Source organism: Medicago sativa, chromosome 2 (genome assembly GCF_051527215.1).
Source record: "Medicago sativa cultivar Bolivia chromosome 2, Bolivia_mono, whole genome shotgun sequence".
NCBI classification, from domain to species: Eukaryota; Viridiplantae; Streptophyta; class Magnoliopsida; order Fabales; family Fabaceae; genus Medicago; species Medicago sativa.
The window spans coordinates 56003996-56018426 of NC_140750.1; the positions used below are offsets into that span (position 1 = coordinate 56003996).

The window sequence follows — 14431 nt, forward strand, 5'->3', positions numbered from 1 at the left end:
ATACATTGGACAGGTCAGCATGCATAACGAGTATGTCAAGAAAAGGGAAATTGGTCACTTTAGTCTCTGAATCAGAAGGGATTCGTCACTTTAGTCCCTGAATGCAGATAAATTGTAAAATAGTCCCTGAATGTAGACTTTGTTAGTCAATTTAGTCTATGAATGCAAACTTCGTTAGTCAATTTAGTCCCTGAATGTAGACTCCGTTAGTCACTTTAGTCCTTGAAATTGACCATGCAGGAACTATTTTGCAATTTCTCTTCATTCAGGAACTAAAGTGATGAATCATCTCTCATTCAGGAACTAAAGTGACTAATTCCCCGTCAAGAAAATGTTGAGATGGTAGGTGGGTGCATCCATTTCCACGTTGTCACAAAACCCAAACTCTGATGGGAAGGAACAAATGTGATGGAGGGATTACCCATTCAAGACTGGTCAAACACCACACCCATATAGCAGCAGATATCATATCATATCATAAATCATAATGTGACAATATCATACTATTCATATGCATCAAAATTCGGACTGAAAATTCATTAAAAATTATGAGTATGGCGGGAAATGATAACAAATGGATTCAAATAGGTTAGTTTTTTTTTTTTTTTCCTCTTTTGAATGGATAAGGAAAACAACCAACACTTATATGGTCACAAACACGTGGTCGCAAACCCAGGGAAAACTAGATTAAGTGTGTGTTTGGTTCGGCGGTGAGAGGAATTGATTTTGATAAAATTGAGTTTGAGAAAATTGAGTTTGGTTAAAAGTGAGTTTGATGTAAATTGATTTATGTTTGGATACACCTGTACAAAAGTGAATCTTATCAATTGAAGTTGTTTGCATACTTTGGATTAAAATTGCTTTTGGATGTTTAATTACCAAAATGGGTTTTGATTGTATAAATAAAATTTAATACAGTAGTAAAAAAAACTCTAAATAATCAACAAAAAACATTAATAAAATCATTAATAAAATAAAATCATTAATAAAAAAAATCATCAATTAAAATCATGTCCATGTTACTCATATTGTGTGCCGTTGTCTTTCATTTTCCAGAAGCTTCAGTCCATTTCTCCCCTCTCTTCTCCCTGTTCTTTCCTTTTCTTTTTGAACCACAAAATTTGGAGTCCATTCTTTTATCATCTCTAACATGTAAATGTCACTGTAGTAAGCAAAAAAGAAAATTTGCAGCAAGAAGAGAGTAAATGTGATCCTATACACGCCACAACAAGCCAACAACGCTGACCAGTGACCAAGTAGTTTGTTTTATTTTTGTTGTCTTTTGAAGCCCAGTATTATGAAGGGGTAAAATAGAGATGTTGTTGGTGACGTGTGATGCTAAAACGAGAATCGATTCTCTAAAAATTGAAAAGCTAGGAATTCTAGCTTTAGCTAGACGCGCGTTTTTGGGAAAGAAGTGCGATTGCGCCGAAAGCAGACTTGAGATCCAAACACCTCTGATTCGCGTTTGACAGAGCAGAAACGTGCTTTTGGTGTTGCCACCGCTTAACCAAACAAGCACTAAAATTTATGTGGGAAAGTTGGAGTGGGCATCTCCCAAAAAGGAATTTGAAGTATAAGCAAGAATTGAATTGAATTTTTTATAAAGGATTAGAGATCGTCCAAACTTAACTAAACTATCTATAGCTTGATTAGTTTCTCTCAAAACATACTTAACTTGCACACATTGAAATTCAACATCTCTTTTATTGCCATGTTCACGAGGTTACGACAAGCGGGAGCCTTTGCACAACCACTATTGATAAAGTCTTTCTTTGAAGAGGTTAAACTAATTCACCGAAATTAACATTGAGAAGAATCGAACATGAGACTTTAAAAGAACCTGCTAGTTTCATGAATACTCATACACCCGTTTAACATCTTGAGAGAGGAATAAATAACAATGTGATATATTGATATAATGATATGATAACAATAGAGAAATGGAAAGAAAATGAAGTGTGGATGAGTTTTGTGAAATTTTGTACGTAGAAATATCACATCTCTTGTAAACTCCATGTAATAACCCAAAGCCTAGCTTCAATCACCATCACCAAAGATTTGATATCATCTCCATTTCTATAAAGAAATAGAGGATCTATTTGAAGAGAAATAAACACAAAAGTTAGATGAATCCTACCATCAAATAAGTCTCACAGTGATTAATTATGTTCTAATTTTTTTTCAATCTTCTTTGCATTTATCTTTCACCAAATAGAGTTTACCATTTCTTCAAGGGTGTTTTTAGTTTGGACCACTTAAAGTTTGGATCCAAGTTGAACCAGTTTTTTGAACCATTAAATTAAATCAGTCCATCAAATTTTATCATGGTCTCTCCACATCAAATCCCTCTATATTTGTCTCATCTCATTGTCTCTTTCTCTTTCTCTCTCAAAGAATCATGCAGCAAAAACTTGTTATTTCAATAATTTTTTTATAATGGGTTATTTGTTTTTTTTTTGTGAAATAAGACATTAATGTAATGTATTTAAAACATTAATGTGAAAAAAACTGAATGGGTGAAAAGAGTTTGAAAGAAAAAAAGAACTTTTATTAATTTTTATCAAGTTTTTTAGTTCAATTAGGATTTAACTAACTTAATTAATCTTTATTTTAACCTGGGTTTTGATTAACAAGAAGGGAAAAAAATGAAGATAGCACTATCAATTATCATTACTCTTCTGTTTGGTAAAGAAGTGATTAGTGTTTGTTCAATAGTTATTTTTTTTAGAAACAAAAAAAATATTAATAACACTAACCTAAGCAGAAGCCAGAAGGCATACACAAATTAGATCAAAACAAATTTACATTAAACCGCTCTTTCATAGTACAAGCAGATAATACAAAAAACCAAAAAAAAAAACCACACTTCAGCTGGTAGTGTCGGTGTAATAAAATCTTCGGTGACTAGTGTAAGTAGTTTACTCTAATGGTGAAAGATGAGTTTTTGAACAAAGTTGAATGTGGTGTGGATAGGGACACAAATTCAACAAATCTTCATTCAGCTAAAAAAAGAAATTTTTTTTTTCTGCCCCTATAAAAAAAATGATATATCTGCCCCTAGTTGAAAATTATTGTTGTAAATGCCCTTGTTCTTCATTTGAAATGGCGAGCATCACATTTTTTCAACTATTCTCTGCAAGCTTGCAGGCTTTCTCAGACTTTCTCAGACTTTTCTGTGTGTTTGTAATTTCATTTGGCGAGCATGTATATTTAAAGTATTTAATTTTTTTTTTCCATGTTCAACACATCAAATGGCGAGCATATACCATTTGTTTTTTTAGTATTTTTTTTGCTTGCTATGTGAAATGGCGAGCATAAAATTTGTTGTTTTTTTTAGTATTTTTTTTTGCTTGCTATGTGAAATGGCGAGCATGCCATTGTTGTTTTTTTTTAGTATTTTTTTTTGCTTGCCCTTTGAAATGGCGAGCAAGGAAAGGCCATTTTTTTTTTAAAAAAATGCGAACATGTTTTTGTGATCTTTTTCCATGGTTGTTTTAAAGAGCAGCATTGTGTTTAATATATAAAATGGCGCCATTTTAGTTTAATTTTGTTTTTGAAAGAATATAATACAAACGTTGTGTATTATTGTTTAATGAAATTAATATAAATATTTTTAATTTTAATAATAATAATTATATTAATTAAGATAATTTGGAATAAAATACATTACGAAGAAAATTAACTACTGGTGATTAACGGTTGGACAATTTCTGCGAATATGACCGGTCTTGGAACACAGTCCACATTTTCTCGGTGCTTTTTCCACAACATCCATTTCAGTCAAGATGCGAGTACTGTTTGGACGACCTTTCTTTAATCTTCGCATGGTTGGATCGTGGCAAAGCTTTGGACCTTCATGCGGGGGCCAATAACTTTTGTCTTGGACTACTTCGAACCTTGTGTTATAGATTGCGTATACACTCTCATTTGTAAACACAGCTGGTATAAGGGTTCGATAATCATGACGAAAACTAGAACACGCAACTATAACATGAGAACAAGACAAATGTAAAGCCTGAAATTTTCCACAATCACACCACCCTGCCTGTAGGTCTACCTTGAATGTTCCCATCGGTCTTCCCTCACTATAATTGATTGTTTCACGGACAGAGAAAGTATACCTTTGTCTGTCGAATTGATCAACTTGGTGAGTGTTGGACTTAATCACAGATTCTTGAATCTCCTTCATACAATGATCCGTGAATGGATCACCGGAACCTACCCTTGCAAACGCCTTTTGTGCTCTATTGGCAAATAGACACGCCAACCTATAGTAGGTTGATTGGACAAGAGCTGTGATAGGGAGGTTGCGAACTCCCTTATAAATGTTGTTCCATGACTCGACAATATTAGTTGTCATATGACCCCATCGTCGACCCCCGTCATGTGCCTGAGTCCATTTTTCTTTGGGTATATTGTCGAGCCAAGCTAATGCCTCTTTGTTTGCCTCTCGAATTTCATTACGATAGTATTCGAACAAGGGTATGTTCATGGCATGCCCTGCATTGTTTGAAAGAAAATATTAAAATATATTAAGTAATTAACATCATATGAAATGCTAAAAAATAAAAATGTTTCATGTTTGTACCCATATTTGAAACTTTATCCTTAAGTTCTCGATCCTTGATCGCCCTGACAAAATTCTGTTGGATGTGCCGAATGCAGAACACATGAGTTGATCCACTCCCGTGCCAGCCATTTTCTGGGTTATTGAATGCGCTTTTTATAGATTCATGTCTATCAGAGATCACACAAACATCCAATCCTGGTGTGACGTGGTTTCTTAAATTTCTTAAAAAAAAGCCCCATCCTTCCTTTGTCTCACCTTCAACCAACGCAAAGGCGATTGGAATTGTCTTGTTGTTTCCATCTTGTGCAACTGCCAACAACAATGTCCCTCTGTACTTGCCGTACAACCACGTCCCATCAACGTGGATAACTGGTTTGCAAAATTTAAAACCTTCGATGCAAGGATGGAAAGCCCAAAAGAGACGGTGGAACTTTGTGGTCCCATCTGGGTTCGGTATAGTTTTCAAGTCTACGATGGTTCCTGGATTTGAGTTTTTCATGACCATTAACCATTGTGGAAGTTCTTCAAAAGATTTCTCCCAATTCCCGTAAATAGACTCGATCGCCTTGTTCTTTGCCATCCATGCCTTTCTGTATGTGATTGTGTAATTAAACCTTTCTTGAATATGTGCAATAATCATACTAGGATTAATCGATGCATCCTTATGCACAAGTGACTTGATGCTCTCGCAAATGACGTTATAGTCAAGCTTGCGGTGATCCTGTGACATTAAAGATGATGCGCAGTTGTGCGGCCCAACCAGAGTGACAATCTTCCATTTCCCACTTCTTTTACTAAAGGATGCTCGCAATCTAAATATACACGCTGAATTGGTACATCTAATGACATACCTCGTTTGATCAGATTTCTTTACGTCATAATCTAGTGATTGTTTGACGTGATAATGTCTGATCGCGAGCACACAATCTTCTTTGTTGTGAAACTGCATTCCTTCTTCAATACCCCCATCAACTGGAAGTGGGATTACGCCTTCCCTGTCCATGTGTCTGTCAATAACATCCATATCAAGGTCACGCATGTGGAGTGGAGGACAATATGCTTCTCTAATATGAGTGGGTTCTTGTTGCCCCTGTGATGGGTGCAAAATGTTGGCCCAAACATCGTCGTCTTGACCGTCTTCATCGTCTTCGTCATCTTCCTCACCTTCTAAAAGATTAAGTAATTCCTCATCTTCTTCACTCTCATCGCCAACTTCTTCTTCATGTTGAATGTTTGGCACGTCTTGAAATTGGGATGATGGTTGTGTATATATGGGAGGTTGTGACGATGAAGGTGCATATTCATCGAATGTTTGTGGTATGCGATGGGTTTGTGGTGTGTATGGATTTTGAATTGGTGTTGATTGTTGGGTTGGATATTCTTGTGTGTAAGGATATTCATGAGTGTAAGGATTTTGAATTGGTGTTGAAATGTCGTGGTGTTGAATACCATCCTCAACAATGACATTTATCTCAATAGACTTTGCTACCTGAAGATTTCTATGAACTTCAAACATGTTCGCAACATCGTCATTATCTCTAATACTTGTGTCTTCGAAATGAACTCCACCCCCTCCAAAAAACGCCGGGTTTCTATAGAAAATTCGAGATACCACTTTGTTATCTCCTAATTTTAGCTTTTCTTCTATTCTTTTTTTCAAGTGTGCAAAGGTACTTTTCACACTGATGTTGAAGCCAAATTTTTCATTACTCTCAAAATAAACACCAAACTCATTTCTTAAAACTTGTCCATTGCAGTAGACAATGAAAAATACATTTTGGGGTGGTGCCATAACTGTTTGTTTATGTTGTAAAGCGTGTTTGATGAATCACAATATGCCATTCCACTGCATATATAGACCTCGCCACTTGTTATACCGGCAAAATTTTGTGTTCTATGTTCAAAATGGCGAATACTTTACATAAGAACACTATTTATTTCTGATTTGAGATGACAGTGCAGTCAGTGTTTTATATGACTATTTATCTCTGCTTTGAGATGACAATGCAATGTGTGTTTTATATAACAACACTATGAATTGAATTGTATTATTGCATATTATTGAATTGCATATGCACAGGCACGTGCCCCCACTATAATACAATATAATATAATATTGCAACTTCATAAAGTATAATACAATATAACAACATATATTACCCATTAGTTTCATTCACTGGAAAACAAATCCATTCATTTCTTCCCTTGGTTTTTGTTTTATTTTATTTTTAGTGAAAACATGTCATAAATAATATTTTTTATACCAAGACCATAAATAATATATGTATTCCTCTCCTAAAAAATACGTTTTTCTAGTTAATAAAAATTCTAGGTAATGTATTTTTTGAAATACTATATTTTTTAATTTTGGGGCATCTAATAAAAAAAACCCAAAAATAATTATAATATTTACATATATCATTTAAAAAAAATTATATGTAAATATTGCCCCCACTTCTCAAACTTTCTGGCTCTGCCATGATATGCATGCACTTAACAACATGGGTGAAATCAACTTTCATGCTAGAATCTTTCCTTTTTCAGACCTCTCATTTAATGAAATTGTTTTCTTTTTTAAGACCTCTCATTTCATTTCATTTCATGCATGCAGCCAAAAGAGAGCAGCTTTGATGTTGAATTTCCTGTATGCATTTTGAAAAGAGAGAGTTAGCTTTGAATATTTACAAAAGGACACCATGCATGCAGCCAAAAGAGAGCAGCTTTCATGTTGAATTTCCTGTGTGCATTTTGAAAAGAGAGAGTTAGCTTTGAATATTTAAAAAAGACAGCATGCATGCAGCCAAAGCCAAAAGAGATTCCCTGGAAAAAAGCAAAAGGCAAAATAGGAATGCTTGCCTATTGAAATGGCGACCATGCTTCAAATGGCGAGCATCAACAATAAAAAAAATTGAAATGGTGAGCACTTGCCATGTGCCTATGCATGCATCCATTCTAATTGTTTAACTGTTCGCCATTTGAGCTATATAAACTTGACACTACCCTCCCAAGCTCCCAACGTAAAAACTCACTTCAATATTCACTTCAAAAACTCAACACTTTCTCATTTTAATTGTTAATTTCAACATGGACGTAGCTAAATTTCTTTGGATGGGAATGGCTCACAGATCATGTCACGTCTCTAACAAATCAAATGTATTTATTATTTATTTATTTGCACAATAACAATTTATGTTTATTACGTTTTATCTATTAGTTTTAATATACTAACTAATGTTATTTTGTAGGAAGAAAGAAAAAATTATGTGAGACCCCGTTGTCACAAAATATTAAAGCCACATGCACGCATAAGACCATATGTAGAGCAAGCCGGTCTTTTGAGGCCAACGGAAATAACAAGTTTTCAAACTGATTCCCGTTTAATCTGTGCATTACTTGAACGGTGGCGACCTGAGACGCACACATTTATTCTTCCAACAGGTGAATGTACAATAACATTGGAGGACATTCACATGATATTGGGTTTAAAAGTCGATGGTTTGCCGGTCACATCTGACAGACACATTTCATGGACTGATTTTGAAAATTTGTTAGGAAGAAATATTGATCAAAGTTCAAGGGAGCGCAAAACTGTGAAATTAACATGGTTAAGAGATTACATAGAACAACTGGAAGGTGATGAAAGTCCCGAAACACTTGTATACCATTTTAGAGCATATTGTCTATATTTAATTGGCTCAGTATTATTTCTTGATAAGACGGGCAACTTAGTACACATAAAATGGTTGGCAATGTTAGAGAAGGAACCCATTGAGATTGGAACTTATAGTTGGGGTTCGGCTTGTTTATCGTGGCTATACAGAGGAATGTGTGACAATGCATATAAAGGGGTGCATGATATAATGGGATGCACAATATTAATACAAGCATGGGCTTATTCGAGAATTACGTGCATGGCATCTAAGCCAAAGAGTAATATACCAGATATGTTCCCTCTCTTTAACAGGCATGTACAATATTTTTTTTAATTTTTTTTAAAACACAAGGGTGCTTATATTTTTTATGTTACTAATTATTAAATATTTTTCAAACTTTATCAGATGGTGTGATACTGGGATGGAATACGAAGAGGCAGGCCAACACAATCTTATCACTTATCGGTGGAGGATTGATATGATGACAGACGATGAAGTAATTTATCATCAAAATAAGTTTTTTTATTTTTTATTCAAAATATAAAAACTAACACACATTTTATATTTTTTTCAGTTCATTTGGAGACCGTATCTCAATTTTCAAACTCCCACACCAGAAGAAAGTGAAGTATGGTCTGCAACCACCTATATTATCTGCTTTCACGTTGTAGAGATGCACCAAGCAGATAGGGTGAAACTACAATTCGGCTTCCCTCAAAACCAACCAGACGTTCCACGTAATTTGAAGGGTTACCATGATATCACTATGAAGATCTTAGGAAAGGTATCCTTGTCAACCAAATTTCAACAAGAAATTGCTACGTGGCACCAACGTCGTCAGCTAGTATTGACCGGGGTCCCCTTTTCTCATGAAGTGCGACCAAATCGTCACTATATACGTTGGTATTGGGGATTTTTCGGAAACAATTTGTTTGTCTCTAGAGCTTCGCTATTGGGAGACCCAAGGGCACGTCTAAGGGTCATTCCACAAAACCAACCAGATTACCCACCCACACCACAACCCAACACACAAAACCAGACACACCCCGTACACACACCACAACCAAACCACACCTATTACACCCCACAACCCAACACATTTAACCAATTTCAAAACACTTTCCAATACACACCACCCATGTATCCATCATTTCAAAATTCTCCCATTCAATTTGGGAGCTACCCCGAATCTAGCCACCATAGCCAACATTCCCATCATTCATTCACTCTCCAGGCAGAATCTAGCCACCGCTTTCACCGACCATCACCCAATGAAAGCTTTAACCTACCACCACCATACATGCAATCCTCCTTTCCAGAATCATCCCAACAAACACAATGGTCTCGACCACCAATATTCACAACGACACAGATGGACAATGATGCGATGAACAGTCTGTGGGCACTTCGTCGTAATGAACCTCAGAATGAGGAAGATGAAGAGGTAGTAGTAGAAGAAGAAGAGGTACAAGTAGAAGAAGAATATGAAGACGTAGTACAACAAGAAAAGGATGTTGTATTAACAGAAGAAGATGATGATGATGAGGATGAGGATGATGATGATGAGGACGAGGAGGAGGAGCCACAACTACAAATAGCGCCACCCGGTCGACCTCAACGAAAAATCAAACCTGTTGGATGTGGTACTCATGGGCACAAAACTAGGAGAAGATAAATGTAATAGATGTTTAGGTTTGTAACAATGTTTTATTTTAATGTTGGCAGTTGCACAAGATGGAAACAACAAGACAATTCCAATCGCCTTTGCGTTGGTTGAAGGTGAGACAAAGGAGGGATGGGGTTTTTTTTTTAAGAAATTTAAGAAACCACGTCACACCAGGACGGGATGTTTGTGTGATCTCTGATAGACATGAATCTATAAAAAGCGCATTCAATAACCCAAAAAATGGCTGGCACGGGAGTGGATCAACTCATGTGTTCTGCATTCGGCACATCCAACAGAATTTTGTCAGGGCGATCAAGGATCGAGAACTTAAGGATAAAGTTTCAAATATGGGTACAAACATGAAACATTTTTATTTTTTAGCATTTCATATGATATTAATTACTTAATATATTTTAATATTTTCTTTCAAACAATGCAGGGCATGCCATGAACATACCCTTGTTCGAATACTATCGTAATGAAATTCGAGAGGCAAACAAAGAGGCATTAGCTTGGCTCGACAATATACCCAAAGAAAAATGGACTCAGGCACATGACGGGGGTCGACGATGGGGTCATATGACAACTAATATTGTCGAGTCATGGAACAACATTTATAAGGGAGTTCGCAACCTCCCTATCACAGCTCTTGTCCAATCAACCTACTATAGGTTGGCGTGTCTATTTGCCAATAGAGCACAAAAGGCGTTTGCAAGGGTAGGTTCCGGTGATCCATTCACGGATCATTGTATGAAGGAGATTCAAGAATCTGTGATTAAGTCCAACACTTACCAAGTTGATCAATTCGACAGACAAAGGTATACTTTCTCTGTCCGTGAAACAATCAATTATAGGGAGGGAAGACCGATGGGAACATTCAAGGTAGACCTACAGGCAGGGTGGTGTGATTGTGGAAAATTTCAGGCTTTACATTTGCCTTGTTCTCATGTTATAGCTGCGTGTTCTAGTTTTCGTCATGATTATCGAACCCTTATACCAGCTGTGTTTACAAATGAGAGTGTATACGCAATCTATAACACAAGGTTCGAAGTAGTCCAAGACAAAAGTTATTGGCCCCCGCATGAAGGTCCAAAGCTTTGCCACGATCCAACCATGCGAAGATTAAAGAAAGGTCGTCCAAACAGTACTCGCATCTTGACTGAAATGGATGTTGTGGAAAAAACACCGAGAAAATGTGGACTGTGTTCCAAGACCGGTCATATTCGCAGAAATTGTCCAACCGTTAATCACCAATAGCTAATTTTCTTCGTAATGTATTTTATTCCAAATTATCTTAATTAATATAATTATTATTATTAAAATTAAAAATATTTATATTAATTTCATTAAACAATAATACACAACGTTTGCATTATATTCTTTCAAAAACAAAATTAAACTAAAATGGCGCCATTTTATATATTAAACACAATGCTGCTCTTTAAAACAACCATGGAAAAAGATCACAAAAACATGTTCGCATTTTTTTTAAAAAAAATGGCCTTTCCTTGCTCGCCATTTCAAAGGGCAAGCAAAAAAAAATACTAAAAAAAAAACAACAATGGCATGCTCGCCATTTCACATAGCAAGCAAAAAAAAATACTAAAAAAAACAACAAATTTTATGCTCGCCATTTCACATAGCAAGCAAAAAAAATACTAAAAAAACAAATGGTATATGCTCGCCATTTGATATGTTGAACATGGAAAAAAAATTAAATCCTTTAAATATACATGCTCGCCAAATGAAATTACAAACGCACAGAAAAGTCTGAGAAAGTCTGAGAAAGCCTGCAAGCTTGCAGAGAATAGTTGAAAAAATGTGATGCTCGCCATTTCAAATGAAGAACAAGGGCATTTACAACAATAATTTTCAACTAGGGGCAGATATATCATTTTTTTTTATAGGGGCAGAAAAAAAAAATTCCTAAAAAAAATGTGTTGATGATTTTCTACTTTCTCACACTTCCATTTCTAAATTTTGACAGAGACATGAATGAGAGAGGGGAGAGATTTGGTGTAGATAAACTACCATTAAAATTGATGAGCTGATTTAATCTATGGTACAAAAAACTGGTCCAACTTGAACCCAAACTTCAAGTGGTCCAAACTAAGGCAAAGGCTACGGTAGGTGACCTCTTTAGGTCTCCTACCGTAGGAGACTTGACTTTTTTTTTGTTTTTTTTTGCAAAATAGATGTTAACCATTGGATAGTGAAGTTCCATGATTCTTAACTTACACCATCAACATTGAATAATTTTTGTCTTATTTTCACTTTCCCATTCTCTTTCCTCTCTATGGAATCATTCTTTCTCTTACCCAACAACAACAACTGCAGCAACCATAACAACACCCAAATCTTCATCTCCTTCCTCATCACAGTATAAATCCAATTGCTCCTTTTGTACTTGCATGTTGCTTGCTCCTCATGATTATATTTCACTTAAATAACTCGAGATTGCTTCTCAAACTTCATGAACACAGATCTGCTGCTATATTTAATTTCAATTTGCAGGAAAAATGCTTCAATTTCAATTTCGGTTGTCCCCAAAGGGAATTATTGAACGATCAAAACAAAACAAAGCCAAATGGTATTATTGAAAGATGAATTTGAATTCCAATTTGATTAACATTTTAAAAGGAATAATCAAAAAATTGATTAAATCCGCAGTTTTTTTTTATCTTTGAAGGATATGAAAGTTTGAATATTTTATTTATCGGGCATGTTTGAAATATTTTCTATCAGTAGATATAATAAACATTTGATTACCATTCTTTTCCTAATTTATTCCAGATCTGAGTATTACTTTTTCGAGAGACACGTGAACAATTAAGAGTAGAATGATGAAGGAAAAAAATGGATGTTTACATGGTTAGAAAATTTGGATCAAACCTAGTGTTCATATTATAAGGAACAAAGAAATAGTGTAATTGGCAAAGGGATATCAGAGAAAGGTGAAAGCTGGTGAGAGTTGAGAGGGAAGAAGACAAATGAAAAGATAATCAAGTGTATTTGATCTATGGTGTGTTTAACCAATCTAAGGGTTAGGAAAGGTCAGAACGTAAAAAAAAAAAAAAAAAAAAGAGGTCATGCACGGTAGGAGACCTATAAAGGTCTCCCACCCTAGACGCCGCCCCAAACTAAATGCACCCTTTCTTCAAAGTTTGTGTAACCAATCCTAATTATTTATATAAACTACTAAAACAAAAAGAGTAAAAGACACAACTTCTTGTTACGATCATTCACTATTTCGTCTTCATCGAATTTTTTTTCCCTTTTCCTTTCCTTTGTTCTAGAATCATGATGTTTCTAGTGTACCAAACACACTTGTATTGCCGAGAGGATTCAATATTAAACCACCGTAATAAACTTTAAAGTAGTACGCAAAGGCATGGTAACTAATAAATGTGGAAATGGGATGGACAAACTTTACAAGAGTCTACTTTGTTCGGAAAATTCAAAGTTTAAATTAAGTCTATCATCTACGGTAGAGTTATTTTAAGGCATGAGCTCTACTTAAAAAATTAAATTAAATTAACTACAAAATTTATTGGGGTTTCAACATAGTTGGAATGTCAATCTTGCCGTGTTATATTTTCGCTGATTAAAAGAAGGGATTCGCCAAGTAAAAATCAAGTCATTCATTTGACATAAACCCTTAATACCTCGAAATGGTTGGCTCAAAGGATGTGCAATGGGCTATGACACATGACCTCAATTTGTTGGAAAACATTTTCAAAATATAAGTTTGAAATGTTCAAATATTTTTAGCTTGTTTATATATCACTCAATCATTAGTGAACTAATGGTTAGAATAATTTATTAACTCGCACGATTGGTGATGAAACTTGTGTTTCAACCCTTTCACTTTGCAATTTCATTTTTTTAAAAATTAACAATTAAAGTAATTAAAATAGTCGGGAAAAAGTGTGCAATTCGAACCAAAGATGTTGGCCCACACAAAGAGTTATGATGGGTTGCTCGATAAGCTACTAAACATTGCAACTTTTGATATTAGACAATGAACTCGTTAAGTATATATCCGTTTAGATGAAGATTGTTGCAAACTCATGAAAATTTGTTTCTCCTCACAAAGTAGCGTGAGATTCTCTATAAAAAGTTGTTTCTAGGTATGTGACGAAGGTTTAGGTATATGATTAAGGTTTGAGTTTTTTAATGGTGGAGGAAGGTTATGGGTTTCAATTTAGGGATTAAGAGAAGAAAGTGAGAAATTAGGGTTAAATTTGGTGATCTTCTAACATATTTTTTTTTTAATTTTTCAATATTTTTAAAACAATATCAATCAACACTATCTATGTGTACAAGTCCAATCAACCGTTGGTCATTAAAATTGACCACATGACAATGCCACGTAACACCGGAGACCAAATTAAAGACGAATTGTTTTTAAAAGGACCATTATTCAATGAAAAATTTAGAAGAACAAAAAATAAAAATTGAAAATATCTATAAAGATTAAAAACATTTAATCCTAAATTTCAATATTTTATATACTCATTATAACTATCTACTTAACAT

At 34.9% G+C, this 14431-nt stretch overlaps 2 protein-coding genes across 2 annotated transcripts; one reads left to right on the forward strand and one right to left on the reverse strand.

Annotated features, from left to right (window-relative positions):
- Positions 1–3626: 3626 nt before the first annotated feature.
- LOC146949118 (uncharacterized) lies at positions 3627–6287 on the reverse strand. The gene is made up of 2 exons (XM_085745212.1): positions 4592–6287; positions 3627–4503 (listed from the first exon to the last, which is right to left on the reverse strand). The coding sequence occupies exons 1-2, from the start codon at positions 6087–6089 to the stop codon at positions 3686–3688; spliced, it is 2316 nt and encodes a 771-aa protein (XP_085601338.1). The 5' UTR covers positions 6090–6287; the 3' UTR covers positions 3627–3685.
- A 3399-nt stretch (positions 6288–9686) lies between these two features.
- Positions 9687–11149, forward strand: LOC146949119 (uncharacterized). Its single transcript, XM_085745213.1, has 2 exons — positions 9687–10243; positions 10332–11149. The coding sequence occupies exons 1-2, from the start codon at positions 9961–9963 to the stop codon at positions 11147–11149; spliced, it is 1101 nt and encodes a 366-aa protein (XP_085601339.1). The 5' UTR covers positions 9687–9960.
- Positions 11150–14431: the final 3282 nt, after the last annotated feature.

Excerpts from the sequence above, each read along its gene's own strand:
- LOC146949119 (XM_085745213.1), top strand. The coding sequence starts at position 9,961 with ATGGAAACAACAAGACAATTCCAATCGCCTTTGCGTTGGTTGAAGGTG. Across the intron at positions 10,244-10,331 it reads GGATAAAGTTTCAAATATGG|GGCATGCCATGAACATACCC; the intron begins GTACAAACATGA and ends CAAACAATGCAG.
- LOC146949118 (XM_085745212.1), bottom strand. The coding sequence starts at position 6,089 with ATGTTTGAAGTTCATAGAAATCTTCAGGTAGCAAAGTCTATTGAGATA. Across the intron at positions 4,504-4,591 it reads GGATAAAGTTTCAAATATGG|GGCATGCCATGAACATACCC; the intron begins GTACAAACATGA and ends CAAACAATGCAG.